This window comes from Lissotriton vulgaris, chromosome 1_1 (genome assembly GCF_964263255.1).
Source record: "Lissotriton vulgaris chromosome 1_1, aLisVul1.2, whole genome shotgun sequence".
NCBI classification, from domain to species: domain Eukaryota; kingdom Metazoa; phylum Chordata; class Amphibia; order Caudata; family Salamandridae; genus Lissotriton; species Lissotriton vulgaris.
The window spans coordinates 1,291,260,159-1,291,282,255 of record NC_141685.1 but is presented as its reverse complement, the minus strand read 5'-3'; the positions used below and the strand labels follow the sequence as shown (position 1 = coordinate 1,291,282,255).

The window sequence follows — 22,097 nt, the reverse complement described above, 5'->3', positions numbered from 1 at the left end:
ATGATATTCATGCAGTCTGGTGATAGGTTAAGATAACCAAACTCTGAGACTTCAGGAGCCAGATCGCCAAATTCAGTTGGTTCGGGTCTGGGTGTCGGCTTTCTCCATGGTTCTGTGTTAACATCGAGGGTGTGAGTTGTAACTTTTGATGTGGAACCAGAGAGAGATCTTGTAGCGTGGTGAACCATGGCTGGCGTGCCCATGTGGGAGCTACTAGAATGAGCTTGAGAGACTGTTGTTTGAGCTTGCGCACCACTAGTGGAATGAGGGGGAGCGGCGGAAAAGCATACGCAAATCTGCCTGACCAGTTCATCCATATTGCATTGCCCTCTGACCTTGGGTGTGGGAACCTGGCGGCGAAGGTTGGGCATTTTGCATTTTCGTGGGTGGCGAAAAGGTCTATGTGTGGGTGCCCCCACTGTTGGAAGAATGGTTGATGAACTTGTGGATGTAGTTCCCATTCGTGAATCTGTTGTGACAGCCGACTTAACAGATCCGCTATCTGATTTTGAACTCCTGGAAGGTGTTCTGCTAACAGATATATGTTTTGAGGAACGGCCCATCTCCAAATGTTCTGTGCGAGTTGGGACAGTTGCAGAGAGTGTGTCCCCCCTGTTTTTGTATATAGTACATTGCTGTTATATTGTCTGTCCGGATTAAGACAGCTTTGTTCTGTACTTGAAGTTGAAAGGTTTTGAGTGCTAAGAATATTGCTAGCAACTCTAGACGATTGATATGCAACAGCTTTTGTTGGTTGTTCCATCAACTTTGAGTCGTGTGTGTAAGAGATGGGCTCCCCATCCTGTGAGGGATACGTCTGTTGTGAGCACTATTTGTGGAACAGGCTCGAGGAACGGCCGTCCTCTTGTCAAGTTTTTGGTGTCCCACCATTGCAGAGAGCAATGCATACAGCGGTCTACCAACACCAGGTCTGTGAGCTGACCTTGAGCCTCATTCCACTGCCGTGGTAGACACTCTTGTAATGGACACATTTGCAGTCTTGCATGTGGCACTATGAAGATGCAAGATGCCATCATGCCTATTAATCTCATGAACACTCTTGCTTGGAGAGACTGTTGGTGTTGAAAGGTTGAGACTAAGGCTTGAATGCTCTGTATCCTGGCTGGACTGGGATACGCTAGAGCTGTAGATGAGTTTATGGTAGCTCCTAGATACTGATGCACGTGCGAAGGCTCTAGGTGCGACTTTGTGTAGTTGATCGTAAACCTTAAGTCGTGCAAGATTTGAATTGTCAGCTGAGTGTGTTGTACACATTGGTGGAATGATTTGGCTTTTATGAGCCAATCGTCCAGGTAAGGGAAGACGTGTATTTGTTGTCTTTTGAGATGTGCTGCTACTACTGATAAGCACTTTGTGAACACTCGTGGAGCTGTTGTGACACCAAATGGAAGGACTTTGAACTGATAGTGCTGTCCTTGTATTACAAACCGTAGGTACTTCCTGTGAGCAGGATGTATTGGGATGTGAAAATAGGCGTCCTTTAAGTCTAGCGTTGAAAGGAAATCGCCTTGTTGCAACAGTGGGAGCACTTGTTGCAGAGTGATCATATGAAAATGATCTGATTGTATGTAATGGTTGAGGGGACTGAGGTCGAGAATTGGTCTCAGTGTCCCGTCCTTTTTGGGAATTAGAAAATACAGCGAGTAAACCCCCGTCCCCTGTTCCTCTAATGGGGCTAGTTGAATAGCATCTTTTTGGAGAAGTGCTAGGACTTCTTGTTGAAGCAGAGTCAGGTGATCTGTAGACATACCTGGGTGGTATGTTGGGGGGGGGGGGTGCTGTAAATTCTAGGCAGTAGCCATGTTGGATAATCTGTCTTACCCACCTGTCCGTTGTGATGGAGTTCCAGTCAGGCAGGAACTGTGTTAATCTGCCCCCCACAGGAGTGGAATGCTGTTGGGGGAATAGAGGGAAGTCATTGTTTAGCTGTGGAGGAGGAGCGATTGCTGTTGTTACCCCGTCCTCTTTCTTTGTTATTATTGCCCCTGTATCCTCCTCTAAAATATCCTTTGTTAGAGGAGGTTTGTGTTTTGAAAGATGTTGAAGTGTCTGCTCCAGTCTGCTTGGAGCCTCCTCTATAAAAGGAGCGACAAAAAGAACCTCTAGTCTGTGTGGATTGTAGAGCTCCCATTGACTTTGCCGTATCTGTGTCTTTTTCATTTTCTCCAGTGTAGTGTCTACTTCTGGACCGAATAACTGGTTTGGTTAAAGGGCTGGTTCAAAATTGTGGTTTGCACCTCTTGTTTGAACCCGGAAATGCGCAGCCATGCATGTCTTCTGAGTATCACGCTAGTATTTACAGCTCTAGCAGCTGTGTCTGCGACATCTAGTGCACATTTTATTGAGGCATTTGATATTAATTTGCCTTCTTGAATAAGCTCAGTTGCCTGATCCTTATACTGATCTGGGAGGTGCTGCATTAGTGTTTCTAATTGGTCGTAATGAGCCCTGTCATAACGTGAGAGAAGGGCTTGTGCATTGGCAATGCGCCATATATTTGAATTCGCTCTTTTTCTTGCATTGGACACCACCAATGAGTCTAGAGGAGGGTGTCCCTTAATATAGGTTGGGTCAGAGGGTGCAGGCCTATATTTCTTTTCTATCCTTGGATTCAGTACCCTAGCACGCCCATGATCTTTGAATATTTCTGGAGCGTGCTTAATGACTCCTTTGATCATGGGAAGAATGCGAGTGGATCTGTGTGATGGCCAAAAGTATCTAACAGAAAATCCTCCTCAATGTCATCAGAGTGCATTGTAACATTGTGGTATATGGCAGCTCTGTGTAAGAGGTGATTAAAGCCAATGCTGTCCTCTGGAGGAGAGGGCTTTGATGGGTATAACTGTGGATCCGGGATATTAGGCACATTATGAGGTGGAAAAGTATAGACATCCTCATCTAAAGGATATGTATTTGGGTCAGTATTCGGATCCTCCCCACCACCTAGGTCATACTGCTCATCAGTTTGTGGTGAATGTGAGGATGCAGGAGAGGCTACAGGAGAGATTTGAGGTGAAATGTAAGGAGGGATAGGAGAGGAAGGAGATACAGGAAAGGGAGGGGGCATAGGGGAAGTTGCACAGTCCTTTTTTTTGGCAGGAACCACAGGTGTAGGTGGTGTTTCTGATGGTCTCTTCCTATGAGGTATAGCACCCACATGTCCAGTCTTTGGGTTTATGTAGATTTTCTTTTTTTTAGGGTCTGTTCTAAACAATGCTTCCTCTTCATCCTCTACAACCTTCTTCGGCGTCGATTTTTTCGGTTCCGACCGAGGTTGTTTTTGTCGTTTTGCCTTGGGAGGTGTTACAGTGTCCTGTGGCAAAGTTCTTGGTGCCAAAGGTGTTACTTTCGGTTTGACAGGCGTGTCCGAGGCTTCGGAACCTCAGGATCCGGCCTTGCGGGTGTTGTCACCGGAACGGCAGTCTTCGGAGTGGAAGCTGACTTTCCCTCTTTATCTTTGGAAGTCGACGGCTTTGGAGCCGAAGCGACTTTTGACTTTGGTACCGAAGGGTCTTTCGCTTTCGGCATAGAAGAATTTTTCGGTTTCGGTGCAGAAGAATCTTTTAGTTTCGGTGCTGAAGAGTCTTTTAGCCTCGGTGCCGTTGGAAGGGGTGGGATCGGCACGTGTGGTTTGCTCGGTGCCGAAGCACCTGAAGGCGTAGTTGTCTTCCTCGGAGCCGAGCTTGAAGTCTTGGCTTTAAGAGGGAGCGCTTGGTCTCGACTGGGCCCCTTGGGCGGAGTGCTGACCTTTGGCTTGGGCAGTGTATGAGGTGCAGGGGCAGAGGTACTCACGGGTTGACGTGATGGAATCGAGTCGTCCGAGTCCTCTGCCTCTGATATGATTTGGAGATCCGGCGAATCATCTTCTTCTGGAACGAGCGGAACTTCGATGTCGAAGATATTGTCCGGCGCTGGGGCTGATCTCCTCATTTCGTGTCGACGGGCCCTCCGATCCCGGATGGTCTTCTTCGAACGGAAGGGCGCACAAGCTGTGCAGGTCGACTCGTCGTGATCCGGCGATAGACAGAGGTTGCAAACCTCGTGATGATCGCTATGCGGAAATTTTGCCTGCCATTTCGGGCATTTCTTGAACGGAGTTCTTTCCATCTGGTGTAGGCCGCACGGCGTTGATAGGCCTAACGGCCCACTTCGATGACCGGAATGGAAGTTATGTCGTCGAAAAGCCTGGTCTTCGATGTCGAAGGTAGTTTCTTGAAGTTTGTGGAAGTTTTTCGCTTTGAAGATGCTGGAAAAGTTTTTCTAGCCGGAGCGGATAAACTTTCATCCGAACCCAGTGGCGGAAAAAAACAATCTAAGGATGGAGCCGATGCCCATGCGCAGTATTGTCCAAGGGAGGAGTCACCTATATCGTGACTACAAAGACTTCTCCAAGAAGACAACAACCTGCAAGCATCCGAGCCCAAAACCAGGTGGCGATCTAATGCTAAGTGTACGATCTGCAGCTCATATGCCTCGAACGTAACTTACCAAATGGTGGTGCGTCGACGCTCACCCTACCTGGGCCGAAAGAAAAAAAAAAAAGGGAAAATACGACATTTCCGGACCCAACCACGAGATGGCAGAATAATGCACTGCATAGTGAATACAGAACGATTCACGCTGCAAAACTTGATAATATGATAGAGACTTCTATCTGCAGATTCCTTGCGTTTAATTAAGATACCCAAGCCATACCATCCTGGCGGTGGGTTGCGGACCAATAACTTACACTAGAAAGTCCTGTAAGTCTGAACAAGCAATATACCCGTCCCTGCGGACCTGACTTGGACACACAAGCCAAGGCTGTTGTTGCAGCTATTCCCCTGGTGGAATGGGCCCTTAATCCGTCAGGGGGCTGCTTCTTAGCCAGGGCAAAGCAGACCTTAATGCTGAGAAGGACCCAGTGACAAGTGATCCTTTTCTGCACTGCCCACCCCTTCTTAGCTCCCACGTACCCCACAAAGAGTTGGCCGTCCACCCGACTCTTTTGTGCTGTCAAGGTAGAACAACAACACTCTTTTTGGGTCCAATCAGTGGAGATGCTCCTCTTCTTTAAAGGGATGCGGGGGAGGAAAGAAGGTGGGCAGCGTGGGAGACTGACCCAGCCGGAATGGGGTCACCACCTTAAGCAAGAGCGAAGCACCACTTTGTCTGGAAAAGACATCATGTAGGGAGGTTAACAAGATAGAGCTTACAACTCAATCACCCTCCGGGCAGATGTTATTGCCACCAGAAAGGCTGTCTTGATGGTAAGCAGCCGGAGGGAACAGTTGTGCAAAGGCTTGAAGGGAGCACACATAAGAAAAGTGAGGAAGCAATTAAGGTTCCACTGCGGCATAACAAAGGGCATGGGCAGAAACAAGTGAGACAGCCCTTTCAAAAACGTATTTACAATTGGAGCCCTGCAAAGAGACGGTTGGTCTGGCAGCCACAAAAAAGTGGATAAAGCAGAAAGGTAACCCTTAAAAGTACCTGAAGCAGACCCTGCTTAGCAAGGGTTAGAATAAATAGAAGAACAGTGGAAACAGAGGCAGAATGAGGGTCAATAAACCTTTCTGTACAGTATAATACAAACTTCTGCCAACAGCAGGGGTATTCCGTCTTAGTGGAGGGCCTCCTGGCTGCCAAAATAGCGTAGCATACTTCGTGAAGAAGGTCAAAAGCCATCAACTGCAGCCGCTCAATCTCCATACATGGAGGCCCAGAGTTGACAGGTTCGGGTGGAGGACCCTCCCCTGCTGCTGCAGCAGAAGTCCTATCAAAGGGGCAGCCCGATCAGAGGATCAATGCTCATTTTTAGAAGCTCTGGATACCAGACTCTCCTTGCCCAGTCCAGACCCACAAGAATGACTTGGGCCCGGTCACTCCTGATCTTCTACATAACCCTGGGTAGGCGTGATATGGGCGGATATGAGGCCTGAGCTCCACTCGCAATGAAAGGCGTTGCCGTGCGATAGCCGCCTTGGAAACTCCAGAACGCAGTATTGCTGACACTGCGCGTTCTCTTTGGAGACATACAGATCTAACCAAGGATCTCCCTGGTGCTTGCAGACACCATTACTGGAGAAGGAGTGCGTCAGAGTATGTATACTAACACATAAGGTGTCTTGTAATGCCCGGCTGAAGTTGCTGCACTATAAATTCTTTCAGCGGGTGTGTATGACCCCGGCGAGGCTCCATCGTATTGATGCCACACGTCCGCATGACTGTCCTAGATGTCATGGGGCCCATGTTAGGTTCATGCATTTGGCGTGGGAATGCCCGGAAGTGCATCAGTATTGGATTGAGGTAGTAGCACGGCTCCGTGGAAGGGTGGGAATTGAGTTGGAGGCGAAGCCTGAGCAGTGCCTCCTAGGGCTGGCGCCACACCCCAAGAAAAAGAACCAGGCCAACAAGCTCTTGTAGCTCGTATTGGTATAAGCTAAACAGAGGGTTGCCATTTGCTGGATGGGTGAGTGGGCTCCCTCTCTTGTAAATTGGTTGAGAGAAGTAGGGGAGTGGCCCCTGGCGGAGGAACTACACATGAAAGCTTGGAAGAGGACATAACAACCTAGAGAGACCTATGTAGAGAACTGTTGAACTCCACAGGAACCGAAAGTGGTCAGACTGCTGAGACTGATGGCGACAATAGTTTGTAAATGCGTGTGCTTGTGCCCATCTAACTGGGTATGATGCTGTGACTGCTGTTAATGCATGAAAAATGTAAAAGTGTATACAGAGGTGCTATGTGTTCAGGGCTCTACTGTGTGTAGCGTAAATAAGTCAATGGATTTTGTCTCGAAGGATTCTGTATATGACTGCTCAGTTTGTGGTGAAAAATTACAAATAAAAGTTTATTTAAAAAAAAAAGGATCTCCCTGGTGCTGAAAGAGACCTGGTGCAGCCTCCGACTGGAGATGCCTTTCGTGATCCGGTAGGCATCAACAGCTGAGTTTGTCCGCCCTGGCACTCAGGGAACCTGCGAGGTGTTGAACCACTAGGGTTATGCCCTGCTGTTCCAGCCATATCCAGAGACGCAGGGCCTCTCAGCAAAGAGTCCACTACACCACCCCCGCTTGTTGCAGTACCACATGGCGGTGGTGTCGTTTGTGAACACCTGCACTAACTTCCCCTTGACAGAGGGAAGAAATGCCTTCAATGGCAATCGAATCACTCGAAGCTCCAACAAACTGATGTGGAACCCGGACTCCACCGGAGACCAGTGTCCCCTGATCTCCACCTCTCCCAGAGGGCTGCTCCATCCCAGAAGTGACGCATCTGTCACGACTGTGAGATCTGGTTGGGGAAAGGAGAGACGTCTGTCGTTGACCTAATCGCGGTTCGTCAACCACCACTGCTAATCTCTTGCAGTTCCTACTAAGATCTGGACCACGACAGTGAGATTTCCCCGATGCTGTGCCCACAGGAACCTCAGGTCCCACTGCACAGCCCGAATATGCCACCAGGCACGCTTTACCAACAGGATGCAGGCAGCCATGAGGCTCAACAGCTTCAGAGTCAGTCTCAACAAAATCCAGTCTAGAGGCTGAAACATCGTTATCATAACCTGAATATCCTGGACTCACTGCTTAGGAGGATAGGCCTGAAACTGCAAAGTGTCCAGAACAACCCGATGAAAGGGGTGCCTGAGAAAGTGTCAGGTGTGACTTTGGCAAGTTTATAGAGAACCCCAGCGAATGCCTGAGCTCAGCGGTAGTCTGAAGGTGGGAGACGACTGCCTGGGGCCTAAGGGCCTTCAACAGCCAGTCGTCGAGGTAGGGGAAGACTGACACCCCTAACCTGTGCAGATGAGCTGCGACCAACGCCATCACCTAAGGAACCCCAGAGGGGCACTGGTAAGGCCGACGGGGAGCACAGTAAACTTAAAGTGCTTGCGGCCTACCTTGAACCGCAAGTAACGCCGGTGGCTCGGCAGGTTTGGGATGTGAAAATACACATTGTGCAGGTCTAACACAGCCTTCTTGGTCTAGGGCAGACAAGACTGGAGCCAAAGTGAGCATCTTGAACTTCTCCTTCTTGAGGAAGAGATTGACAGTCCAAAGATCTCGAATAGGCTGCTACCCTTTGTTCTTCTTCAGAATCATAAAGTAGCAGGAATAACAGCCACTGCCTATTTCTGAATCCGGGACCCTCTCTATAGTTCCCTTGGCCAGAACAGCTGTAACTTCCTCTTGGAGCAATTTTATATGATCCTCCGCTAGAAGAGATTGATTTAGCAGAATGGGAAGAGGAAAGGAAATGAAGAGACTAGCCCTCCTGAATGACTTGCAAGACCCAGCTGTCCAATGTTACGAACATCCATTGGGGAAGATGAAGCTGGATTCTCCCACCAATTGGAGTGGTCTGGTCTTGTAGAGTCAGACTAGGAGTGCTTGGAGTCTGCAGCTGCCGAGGGCAGGGTGTCCGACTACTTTTGGCTTCCATTCCATGCCCATGTCCCGCACAACTTGGGAAGTCTGCAGAGGACGGTGGCTGGGATAGGGCTGACATGGCGGAAAACCCTCTCCGTCGCCACAAAAGGGGTAAAAGGTAGACTGGCCACGAGGAGTAGAAGACAGGTCCAAGGTTCTGGCCATAGCTCGAGGGTTCTTGAACCGCACTAGGGCTGAGTCTGCCTTTTTCCCCAAAAAGACGGGTTCCATCAAACGGCATGTCCATCAAATTTGCCTGGACATCACCGGAGAAGCCAGTTGTCCTAAGTCAGGCTTGGTGCCACAAAGCCACTTTCAATGAAATCGCTCTGTTTAGCGAATCAGTCAAGCCAAGGGCACACCTTATGGCGAATTTTGCGACATCTCTCCTGTCCTCTTAACCGCGTGAGAGAGCACAGCCCGGGCCTCCTCCGGGACTTGTGGCAGCAGTTGTGCAATCGTCTCCCAAAGGGAGTGGAAGAAATGGCCCAATAATCATGTGGTATGCACCGACCCCAATGCCAGGCTGGAGGAAGAAAACATCTTCTTTCCAAGTGATTGCAGCCTCTTGGATTCCCTATCCGGAGGGGTGGAAGGGAATGCGCCCCAGGAGGTGGAAGCCTGCACCACCAAGCTTTCAGGGATGGGGTGTTGCCTGAGGAACTTTGGGTCACCTGGAACTGAGCGATGGCGGCGTACAATTGTCCTATTCACAGGAACCACTGTGCTAGGCTTGGACCATGTGCCTAGAAGGATATGAGTAAGTTCCTCATTGAAGAGCAAAAGGGGTTCAGAGGTGGAAGCCCCAGGTTGAAGCACTTCGCTCAGTAGATTAGTCCTGACCTGCACAGAGGGCAACTCTAGTCCGAGGACCTCGGCTGCCCTCTTAACCACCGCTCACTTTGCCACCGGATTTAAGCTAGCCTGGCTGATGAAGGGTGTTACTCAGAAACCGGTCCCAGGATGCTTGTTTCTGGTTCAGGGAAGTCCTGGCTGGGGGTGAGTGTCTGAAAAGTTTCAGAGCTCCGTCCATCATCTCTTGTATTTGCTTTGTTTGCCCTAAGTTGGCAGGATATGCCCAGACGTGGGTCCCTTGCTCATTTTGCCACTGGATTCAAGCTAGCCTGGCTGATGAAGGATGTTGCCCAGAATTCGGTCCCAGGATGCTTGTTTTCGGTACAGGAAAGACCTGGTTTGGCATATCGGGCTGGACTTTTCCCATGAGGCACAGGGTCAAGACTGATTTGTATATAGCTGGGTCTGAACTGAGGTGGCGAAGTGATCTAAATAATGATGATGGATTCAACCCAGATCTGTGACTGGGGTAAGTGTCTGAAAAGCTTCAGCGCTCCATCCATCATCTCTTGCGTTTGCTCTTAATCACCATGGCATAAGATGCCCCCTCCTCCGTTGCCAGTTGGCGGAGAGAGCATGCCAGTATATGGTGAAGTGTCCAATTCACTGGTCTCCTCAAGTTCCCCACACAAGTCCATCTGTTCTACAGAAACATCCTGGTGTTCTAAAGGGTCCATAGACTCCTCTTCCATTCCTCTCCCGAGCCTAAAACATCTTCAAAATGTTCAGGCGACAACATAGAATCTCTGGCTTTTGGCGACGTCGGAATTGGCATCGAGTAACGCCGTTCCGAATTCGTGTCGTCGGGGACAAGGATAGGGCTGGCATCGCCGGTGGGCACCGGCGGCTCTGACTTTAGGTCTGACGCCAGGGAAGGTGGCGTTGGCACGACCGGCCCCATCCCGGATTGGATCCCTGAGGCCCCACCAGCGCTGTGGCTGAAGCCAATATAATCAAATCCAATGGGGCCCCTTCCGACACCGCGGGCCCGAAGGCTCACCAGAGGGGTTGACCCTCTCAAATACGCGGCGCATGGCCTCGTAAAAATCTTTAAATCAGTGGGATTACTCCGGCTCCCAGAAAGGGAGGCGCTAAGTCAACCCTGGCTCCGCAGAACCTTGCCTAGAGCGTCTGTGCTCCTTACCTTATTCGTTGACGGACAACAGTCGAGGCGAAGATGAAGTCTGCTTGGACTTCTTCTTGTACCTCTTACTCGAGTGTCCTGATGGCCTTGAGTTGGACGAGGAGGAATTGGGGCTCCGGGAGCGATCCTCCTTCTTTGATCGGAACCGAGACATCTGGGGAATCTCGCTGGTTGGTGTCGACTGCAGGCCTGTTTCACAGCCAGCTCCCGCAAGGCCTTTATAGAGCCATAGCCCGACAGTCCGAGCACAACTTCAAATTGTGGCCGTGCTCGAGACACTAGAAAACAGATGAGGTGGGGATCGGTAACCGACATCATACGGTGACAGACCCGTACGGTTTGAAGCCTGTCTTCATCGAAGACATCCACGCACACAATGTTGAAAAAATTCCCAAGTCACAAAAAGTCAAAAAAGACCTGTCAAAAAGCGACAGAGGAGTAGCTCTTCCTGGATCAGAGCTTTACTGGTGCGGAAAGAAAAGAATTGACGTCTGCATGACTGGGTGGCGCCTATATAAGTGACCGCAATGTCATAACCAATGCAACACGGAGCCGAATGGAGCCACCAGACGGTGTGCGCAAGGGGTATTGCTCGAGTAAAAGTTTCCAGATCCAACCAGATGCCTGAGAAATTAAAAGTTAAGAGATCTGCAGCTAGAAGTCTCTATCAGATGGAGAGTGATGTCCCCGGGAACAGATCCTGGGGCAGGCTCGCAGCCGGTCTGTAGAGCATGAAGTGGACCGAGATCGACAGGAAGTCTTGGAAGACTGCAACATCAGCACTGCTAGGAGCTTCATTCAGCGTTCCCTCAGTGCCTACGAGCAAAGTTGGAGGCAGGAGACGCAGTTCGCGGAGTCATGGTCCTCCCCAGGCACCACATACAGATAGAGTGAGTGCCCATGGCAGACATTGGTCTTCCACAGGACCTACAAGGCTTGAAACCAGAGGACATGATTAGTTGTTTGAAAGCACAATGTTTCATTCAATGAAAACGTCAAAGTAGGCCTAAAAACGACAACCGCTTACCGGATCCACATTGAAGGCAAGGAAAAGAAGAAATTGACATCAAGGCATCAAGAAGGGGCATATATGGACTCAGTTGACGTCACAACCAGTGGTTGACGTCACTATGGAGTCGAACGATGCCCTTTACTAATGCCCTTTACTGACGAGCAGAAAATTGTTTCCGGATCCAGTCTACTGCATGTGGAGAATTCAAAAGTAAGGAATCTGCAGCTACATATCTCTATCATATCATGATTTGCTGAGATAGGAGACTCACCTAGATAACCCTGTGTTTTCTTCTGCAAGGCAGTCACTGGACAGTCTTTGTGGGCCAGAAGTAATTGTTTCAGCTGAGCCACTTCATTCCTGAGAAGGGTAACTTCATTCTGTAACAGAAAGAGAAAAGGTGGAAGTGGGTTTCAAGGGTAGAGTTTGGGTGGACAGGGAATTTACAATAGGACTATGAAAGCAAACATTAATTTCAGCAAAGTACTACACTGGATTTGGATTTTTTCACAAGTCGAAGTTATGTAGTCAAGGTGAAAGTAAACACTATAGATCACCAAACACTTATTTTCCATATTTCAGAACTTTATGTAAACATTTGTAGGTAATGTTATAGGCTACTTCTTGTTATGCAATGTAGACATGAAGAAAATCAGCAGAATTGGATGCATTTTCTATTGCTGACAAAATTCAAACACAACCAAAGGCAAGAAGCTGTAGAAGTTTGAAACTTTGTGCATGGAGGAGCAGGAAAAGTGGACATGAATAAGGGTAGAAGGGCAGCCAACCAGATGTCTTCCCGTGCACATGAAGCTACAGCACCACAGCTAGGTTACAAGAACTGCTGAATGCCATTGAACAGGGGACCAGGCCCATAGTTACGACTGGTAATGAAGAAGCCACTCATTCCCACTTCATGCGTATAAAATGTAACAGTGATGTCACAGGGTAGCAGGCTGAAAGTATTAGCAGAGTACCCAGCAAACAGGGGTTTTACACATAAGATAAGCCCCAGAAACACATCTGATGGGATATCAAGAGAATGGTGAGGATGTTAAGGTGTCTCATTTTGTGGCAGGCTATACAAAACAATATTATGAGTGTAATGAATTTGCATGAAAATTAGGGGCCCCTACCTCACAGGATAAACCCTAGTAGGGAAACTATACTTTTAGAAAAAAATGAAATTCGCACCGGGTTATGTGCAAGGATTTTAAACACACAAGTTAGAAGCTGAAAAAAGATTCAGGTGCTAATGAATGTTTGTATGATCTATTTTTTGTTTAATTTTAATGATTATATCAAAAAGTTTGTTCACATTTTTATATCTATTTTTTTTATAAAACTTTACATATTTTATGACTGTACAAATAGTATCATGTTACATGTGACCATGTGCAAATATTAATAAATTACAATCACAGATAAATCACATAAAATTGATCAGTCTTTTCTTGTAATACAAAACCAATTCCTCTCGCTAGAACGGAAGAGACATAGGACATAGAGGGGCACATCGTTCAAAACAAACATACTTCATCAGTCCCCATCTGTTAAAGGGGGAAACCGATCTTAATTAAGTTCCTCCATGAATCACCATACAAAGGACCTTCGCTTGACCCGTATGTCCTTTTCACAAGCAGACCACTACGGGCGAAAAGTACGAGCTCTAGAAATCACCTGGAAAGTTTTTTCTACAATTTAAACCTGGAACATTAAAGGACGCTCGTCTTAGTCGTTCAATCAGTTTTTCTGGAATCATCGCCTTCTGAACCCACTAGGAAGGTACATTATACAAACTCGCTAGTAACATCATCGGAGTTTCTCCAGCTAAGAAACAGTATCAATCTGTTATATAGAAAATACAGAATTTCTGAGGAAGGCTAACCGCCGAAACGCGTTGAAGAGGATTTGGTTCTGTATTCCAAGAAAAGACTGATCAATTTTATGTGATTTAATTGTGATTGTAATTTATTAATATTTGCACATGGTCACATGTAACATGATACTATTTGTACAGTCATAAAATATGTAAAGTTTTATAAAAAATAGATATAAAAATGTGAACAAACTTTTTGATATAATCATTCAAATTAAACAAAAAATAGATCATACAATCATTCATTAGCACCTGAATCTTTTTTCAGCGTCTAACTTGTGTGGTTAAAATCCTTGCACATAACCGGGTGCGAATTTAAATTTTTTCTAAATGTAATGAATTTGCTGCAGGGAGATATGTAGCAGCATTTTCCCATGCTAACTTTAACGAGAAGCCTGGAGCAACAGATGGATACAAAGCAGGGAGCTGAAGGCACAGAACAATCAGGAGAGCTGAAGATATTAAAACATTAGTGCAAGCTGGCGGTAACCAGGAGGAACAAAAGAAACAAGGAGGGTAGAGGAAGAGACCATGAGGAATTTGTGTGGTTGAAAGTTTCACAAGGGGACTTCACGAGGTGCAAGAAATAGGGGATCTGGTTGCACGTGAGAAGGACGTGGAACTGGAGACTTGAGTGGAAAGAAACATTTGCTAACACAAGAGAAGCTTGAGGATCAACAGAAAGGTGAGAGGTCTGAGACCCACCAGGGTGGTAAGGGGAGAGGAGGTGAAGGAAAGAAGGTGTAATAGAAATGGCAGCCAAGAGACGGAGCATGCGTAACCACAGAAACAAGGAAAGGTGAAACACCGGAGCAACAGGAGCATTAGGGGGTACATGACCAATAGGGTATAATGGAGGCATGCAGCAAGACTGCCAGCTGAAGGAAATACAGCAATGAGAAGCTAGAGAAACCAGACAAAGATGGAGAGTTGCAATCATCAGAGCCACTGGAGGAGCCAGTGACACCTGGGTAGCATAAGTGGTGGGAGGACCATAGCAGAATAAGTTGTTGCAGGCATCAGAACAGCATGGATGGCTGAAAGAGGCAAATGAGCATCAGGGTCAGTTGCAGGCAACAGAGCAACATGGAGACCTTAAAGTCCCAGAGTAACAGTGGAGCTGAAGGCATAAATCATTAGAGCTATAGGGACAAGGGCAAACGTTTTAACAATTGGTGGGAGAGCATAAGGATGAGAAAACAATACATGTTGTACGAAAGGAGCCACTACTGGAGGCCGCAGTGATATTGCAAACTGAAGGTGTAACGAGCGAAGTTGTAAGCTGTATTAGAGTGCAGCAGTACATTACACTTGTGACAGGCAATTATAGCTGGGGTAGACAGCAAAAAGACAAAAGGATCATTATGAAATATAGCACTCTTGTGGGCAATACAGAGCCCATTTGCTGTGCAATCAAGAAAGCACCAGACATATGATGTGGTGCCTTATACCTTTTAGTAGTTTAAAGACAATATGAAACCACATTCACAAAATGGTCGGTGCTCATCGAAGAGAGACATTGGACATACTAGAGATGCTGTAGCTCCCTAAGATACGACTACACAGGCCTGAGAATGCTAGGAGCACTGGCATCCATAAGGTCCTCTGAAATACTGGGGCCCTGAATTAGAGCTTGGTGCAGGGTACTCTGTCAGAAGCGTGAAGGAGTATCCTGCCTGCCTAACAATTTGTCCTCCCGCCTTGTTTAGAGATGGGACCTTAAGTATTCTGTTCACAGAGCCCCCTTTGGCGCTTCCTAAAACAACCCAATAGAGTAGGGGCTGTCGGAGGAAGGACAATACATCGCTCAAAACTTAACAACTTTTTCCGATCTGTCACCGTCTGGAAAAACCTGGCACTTGGCGGTAATGGACTAAAAAATACTGAAACCTCATACCCTGGGAGAATGCTCCCAGGGAATGAGTGACATTTTTTGGTGTTCAGACTCAAACTAAAGCTTTGGGGGTTTGTTTCTGAAAAATAAAATTAACGTTTTATTTTTTTAATTTTTCAAAAACTTTTATTGAAAGTACGTCATGTTACAGGTTACCAATCCATCAGATAGCCTAATAACTATTGCATTCACAAATGTAATTGACATTGCTGGATAATTATCAATCAAGATGTAACATGGTGCAGCATATCAACACGGGAGGTGTGGTAGTTTCAACAGGAAGAGGTGCAGGTAGTCTGTCCGAAATCAAGGACAGGGCATGTCGGGATCATCATCAGCAATCTGGGCGTCATTGATACAGGAATCTGCTGTAGGTTCATCCGATATGGCCAGTCGGTGTAGATAGGAAAGGAGAGGGCCTCATATGTCTGGGGGTCTGTTTGCTGCTGGCATCAGTTCCCAGAATTAATTCGCCCAGGAGTATCTGGCAGTGGGCTGGGTCATTCAACCAGCGCCTGACCTGATGCGCCGGTTTGCGACCCCAGTGAATAGCCACCCGGCACTTGGCAAGCGCCAGTAGCATCGCGATTAGTTTACCGTTAGGGTCCGAAATGTTTTATCGCGACCCAGAAGGCACAGTAGGGGGTCAGAGACAATGCGCTCAAGTGTGATATCGCTGATTACGATGCACACCTCCAGCCACAATGCGGAAACCTTAAGACATAACCAGGCCAGGTGCGCAAAGTCTGCGCCAGGAGCGGAGCAACGCGTGCATCTATAACTGTCCGTCAGCCCCATCTTGTGTAGCGATAGAGGGGTACGGTAGAGTCTGTGTAAATATTTCAAATGAATGAGCCGCAGACGATAGGGGAGAGACGCTTGGTTAGGTTGCAGCAGTACTGCCATTGCGTGGGGGAGGCCGCCTTCTAGGTCCACACCCCATGCGTTGCGGGCACGCTCTGTGTCTATGGGGGAAGCTGCCAGTGTGAGAGCGTTGTGAGAAAGTGGCTCGATACATACTGGACTATAATGAAGTACAGCGCGTATAGAGTCCACAAACCCCAAAGATATAACAGAGGTTAACTTCAGGACTGACCTTACTCTCAAAAGTGGTAGCTTGGTCAAGCAGTAAGGCAGTACCAGAGGGCAGTGCAAAGCATTTGTTGTTCACACTCAGTCAGCAAAGGGTTTCATACACTCAAAGACTGAACTCCAGGCCAATTGTTTTTATACCAAAAGGTATAGTTGTTTTATTTTTAGAACCAACAGGCATAAAAATATACTTTGCTAGATATGAGAACTCTCATGTAATTACTTTGCAAGGAAGCAATAAAGTTTGTAAACACAATAGGTACAGGGGTTGCTGAAGGCAACTTCAAGTCTAGAAACACTTTAGCATTGAGTTCAATGGATTGTCATCATAAAAGTACAGTTGATTACAGTACAGATTACTTTAGTAGTTCCAGGACTAGATCCTAGATTCAGTCCTGGGGTCTAACCTGAAACCAGATCAGCAAAAACGTTTTAGTTACTGTAGTGAATTTTCATGAATATAAAGTGGTTTTAAAAGTTCACACTTAGAAACCTTTCAATGAAAATCTAGCAATGTTATTCAATGGGAGAAAATTCAGGTTGCAGGTAAAGTACGATTGCGCTACTTGTGTAATCGAGTACTGCGCTTTTAAGGTCAGCCCTGGGATCTTAACTTAAAACAGGTAGGTAATTGCGTTTCAGTATTTCGTATAATTTTTAAAGAATATTTCAAGTTTTAAAAGTAGACAGAAGAAATTTCATAGAAACCCAGACAATAGGTTCCTTTGGAGCAAATATAGATTACCAGTAAACCCGGTAAGGATTACTTTTGTGGTTCACTACTGGGCTGCAAGGTACAGTACTGGCTTCTCCCCTGCTCACAGGTGAGTACTCTCGAATTCGGAAGATTTTATATGAATATTTTCAGTTTCCAAAACTTCACACTTCGAAAATTTTCGAGTCAAAATTGGTCAATGTTATCCAATGGCAGGTAAGTGAGTTCCGGTTTCCAGGTGAGTACTTGGCTGGTGAAGTTAAGGTTCTGGGTCTAGACTCAGGGGTCTCCCAGGGTCAGGTAAGTACAGTTGGTTCAGCCACAGAAGCACATGGGCGGCCTGGTGCAGAGGTAGTTAGGCCCAATGATATCCAATGAGGGAAAGGGGGAATTCGGTTGGTGGCTGCTGGCTAGCAGGCCACGCGGCTGTGGGAGCTGGGCTCCTGGTCACTTGCTCAGGGCAAGGGAGGAAGTAGGACAGGACCAGGGAGGCACAGCAAGCGGCACTCGGGTGGCTCAGTGCAGGGTGCTCTTGAGCCGTCGGGCGCTCAATGTTATCCATTGGGAAAGGTCAAAAATAAACAAAGGCTGCAGGCTTGGGCCGGAGACTCTTCAGGGGCGACCAGCACTTCAAAGGTAAGTTGGGATCTTGGAGCACAGGTAGGTACCCCAAAGGGAGGCACAGGGGGCTGTAGGGCGCTGGGTGCAAGGGTGTCAGAAAAGCTTACCCTCAGCTGGTCACGGTTGGGGTGGCCCCTGGTTCTGAGTCTGCAGGCGTCGTCTGGTTCGTCGAGGAGGGTCTTTGGGCACTGGACTTCGGGTCCCAGTCGCCGGGGAGGGGGACGTCCTCGTAGTCTTAGTTCGGTGGGGCACGGCCCGGGCTCGGCACGTGCAGAGTGGGCTGGTCCAGAGCTTCCTGGCTAGCACCAGGGGGGGGGTTGTTGCAGCAGAGCCTCTGCTGATGGGAGTCTCAGTCTTTAGGAGAGTCAAGGCACGCAGGTCCTCTGGGTGTCCCAAGGTTGCTGTCCGCAGGAGTCGCCGGGAAGTTAGGCAGGAGCAGGTTCCAGGATCGACAGGCCGGTAGGGCTGGGGCCAAGTCAGTTGTTGTCGTACTGTTACCAGCTGGACGGCGGGTCTTCTTCCTCTTGATTTTCTTCTTTTTTTCTTTCGGGATCTGAGGAAGGAAGGTTCAGGGAGCCCCTAAATACTGAATTTAGGGTGTTACAGGTAGGGCAAGGACAGGGACCAATGGGTCCCTGTCCTGGGGTGAGTACACCCCCTAGCCTGCTCCTCTCCTGTGGGAAGGGGGCAGGAGCTTAGCTGGGATTGGGCAGGGCTCCCCATCTACAAGATGGCCGGAGCCCTGGGTTGTGCTTCATCTCGTCTCCCCCCACCTGTGGGGTGGGGTTGGCACACGCTGGCCCACCCCCCTTCCTGGCATAATTTTTCCCGCCAGAGTGGGGGTTAGAACTGGTGGGGGCCAGTTGCTGGGTACAGCAAATGGTCTGGAGAACCTCACAGAGGCGGCATGCCTTTGAAGCTTCCCCTGCCCATCCTGGGGGAGGAGACCTAGCACCTCGCTCAGGATGTGCATTGTTGCAGGCCCAGGAGAGGGGAGTCTCTCCACCCAGGGGTCAAGTACCATGTCTGCTGTGTGGCAGCCTCTGCAGCCACTCAGCCCAGACGTGGATTGTAAGTTAGGGTTTCAGAGAGCATCTCTAGGATGCCCTCTGGTGCATTTTACATTAAATCCCACTCTGGCATCAGTGCGGGTTTAATGTGCTGAGAAGTTTGGTACCAAACTTGTCAGTCTTCAGTGTAGCCATTATGGTGTTGGGGAGTTCGTAATGACAACCTCCTAGCACCATATACTCTTAATGGCATCATTGCATTTACAGTGCCCAGGAATGGCCCTGGGTACTGTAGGGGCATGGGGCTCATGCACCTGTGCCCACACCTCTGGCATAGGGCACCCAGCTAGAGCTGTGACTGAAGTATGCCAAGGCAGTGGGTTCTGTGGGCATGGCACACAGGGATGTGTGCCATGTCGAATTTTTGGTTTAGTTCTGTACTTAGGCACTCAGCCTGCAAAGGCAGTGTGTGGGTGCCAGGGTACAGGGCGGCACAATAAGTGCTGCAGCCCTCAGGGGTCTTCTCTGGTCACCATGCCCTGGGTACCTAGGGTACAATTTACTAGGGGCTGACAGGTGGCCAGAGATGCCAAGTTGAATTTTTAGATTCAGCACAGTTTTAGGGAAGGAACACGGGCCCTGGGTACCTGGTTGGCAGGAACCCAGGGCACACTCAGTCAAAGCACATCAGCAGTTCAGAAAAAAAAGTGGGGGCATACCAATGCAAGAAGAACAATAGTTACTTACCTGTAATCTGTGGTTCTCCAGTATTGATGTCTTTCATAGATTCACATGCCTGAATCATTCCCTGTCGTCGGAGTGGGAGTCCCACAGTACATAAAAAAGCAATAATATGCCTATAGAAAAACCAAAACCTTGGTAATAACAAACCAGGAAGTAAAGTAGCCCTAAGCTACAGTGTACAAAACTTCCACACTCATGACTATCCTAGTCATTTTGTATAGACCAAACTTCAGCCAATCAGGCGACAGCACCCACCAGAATGGTCTCCTCAGAGGCTCAGGCTCTCTGATTTCTCGCACAGGAGTGAAACCAAAATAATTGCCTTTAGGAGCCTCTGAAGGGAGGTGGGCGGGTGCATGTGAATCTATGAAAGACACCAATACTGGAGAACCACAGATTACAGGTAAGTAACTCTTGTTCTTCTCCAGTATTGGGGTGTCTTTCATAGATTCACATGCCTGAATCAGAGTAAATAGCAGTACAAACGAACATCATGCTCATTAGACGCTTATTGTATCATAGGATAGATGCATAAATAGCCAAACAATAATAACATGTAAGAAGCGTCTAAAAACAGCATAGAGGAGGAGGGAGATTAGAGGCTCACGTATTTGAAAAGATTGCGAAGAACTGCTCTTCCCACCGAAGCATCTGCATCACTGGCCGAGTCCAAACAGTAGTGTCTGGTAAAAGTGTGCCTGCTGGACCAAGTTGCAGCTCTGCAGATCTGAAGAAGAGGCACACCCGCGAAAAGAGCAGAGAAGAGGATACCGCTCTTGTAGAATGCGCACTTGGTAAAGACTGTAAGGGTCTTCCTGCTTGTTGATGACAGAGTCCAATTGCTGAGGAAACCCATCGGGCTATAGTCTGTTTGGATACCGCGCATTCCTGGAGCAGTCTTCCATAGGCCACAAACAGTTGGTCTGTCTTGCGAATAGTGGTTGTTCTTTGAAGGTAGAACTAGAGACATCTCCTGATGTCTAAAGAGTGTAAAGCTCTTTCAGCCGCTGATTGTGAATTTGGAAAAAATGTCTTGAGAATCACCGGCTCATTAAGATGAAAGTCAGATGGAACTTTGGGCATGTACCTAGGATTATGACGTAGCACCACAGAATCTGAAGTACATTGCAAGAAAGGAGATTTTGAAGTGAATGCCTGAATGTCACTGACCCTTCCAGCAGACGTCAATGCCAAGAGTAAAGAGACCTTCCATGAAAGGAATTTTAGATCAATTTTATGAATGGGTTCAAAGGGGTGACGCATGAGTTGAGCGAGCACCACATTCAAATGCCAAGATGGAGGTGGACGTCGAATTGGAGGAAACATACGGAATAGTCCGTTAAAAAATTGCTGAATTACCCTTGAAGAAAAGAGAGAGTTTGATCCGTCCTGACGGAATCTGGAAATGGCTGCCAGAAATACTTTTAGAGTTGAATGCGATAAACCTGATCTAGCCAGAAGAAGGAAAAAGGCAAGATCTGTTCTGGTCTAGAATGGATGGGATGCAGATCAGCAAAGCGACACCAGAAACAAAAACGCTTCCATTTGAGCTTGTAGGTTTTAATCGTGGCTGGTGCTCTAGCATTGGCCAGAACTTCTTGACAATCTGCAGGGATGTCTAAGTGGGCGAACTCATTGTGTTGAGGAGCCAAGCTGATAATTTCAAGGAAGCTGGGTCCGGATGGCACACTTGGCCCCCTTGAGTGGTCAGGAGATTCGATATTTGTGGCAGTTGGATTTGACTGCACTTCGAAAGGAGGAGAAGTTCGGTGAACCAATACTGTCGGGGCCACGTTGGAGCAATCGGGATAAGACGACATGGTTGTCTCCTCATCTTCCTGATGACCTTGTGGATTAAAGGAATTGGTGGAAAGGCGTAAGCAAATATCCGAAACCAGTTCATCGAAAGGGCATCCCCGCATGAGTTCTTGTGGGGAATCCAGCTTGCAAAGCGTGGCCATTTCCGATTGATTCGTCCCAGACAAATCCAGGTTGGGGTGACCCCACTCTCGGAATACTCGATCCAGGGTTGGGTGATGGATCTCTCATTCGTGATTGGTTACAGCAGACCTGCCAAGGGAGTCCAATAGCACATTGGAAACCCCTGGAACATGGATCGCTGAAAGATTGATGTTGTGATCCAGAGCCCAATTCCAAATCCCTTGTGCATGACGAGATAACCGGGCCGACCTTGTGCCTCCCTGTTTGTTCAGATAATGCATGCTGGTCGTATTGTCTGTTCGAATTAGAACGATGGAACCCTCGATGATTTTTTGATAGGACTTTAGAGCGAGAAAGATGGCTCGTAGCTCTAGGAGGTTTATGTGCCACTTTTTCTGTTGTACGTTCCATTTCCCATTGATTGCCATTCCCTGGAGGTGTGCGCCCCAACCCTCCAGAGAAGCATCCGTGGTAACGATGAATCTGGGCACCTCTGTCAGGAATGCACATCCCACTTGCAGGTTGCACTTTTGCATCCACCATTGAATGGAGTTCCTCATCCGAGGAGTTATGCTGATTATGTTCTCAAATGATCCTACTACCTGCACCCACTGAAGACTGAGTTCTTCCTGCGAAGGCCTCATCCTTAGACGACAGTTGGGGATTAGAGGGATACAGGACAAAATCATCCCTAGGAAAGACTTGAACTTGCGAACAGAAACGCACTCTTTTTTCAGCAATATGGAAGCCAATCTGTG

At 47.9% G+C, this 22,097-nt stretch overlaps 1 protein-coding gene across 2 annotated transcripts in view; it reads right to left on the bottom strand.

The window, feature by feature from the left end:
• The window catches only part of LOC147749014 (cyclic AMP-dependent transcription factor ATF-7-like), a 730,865-nt gene that overhangs the window by 40,005 nt on the left and 668,763 nt on the right, over nt 1-22,097 (bottom strand). For both annotated transcript variants that reach the window (XM_086965250.1, XM_086965259.1), the window contains exon 11: nt 11,715-11,823. In XM_086965250.1, the coding sequence (XP_086821376.1) occupies nt 11,715-11,823 (109 nt within the window). The remainder of the gene's footprint in view (nt 1-11,714; nt 11,824-22,097) is intronic.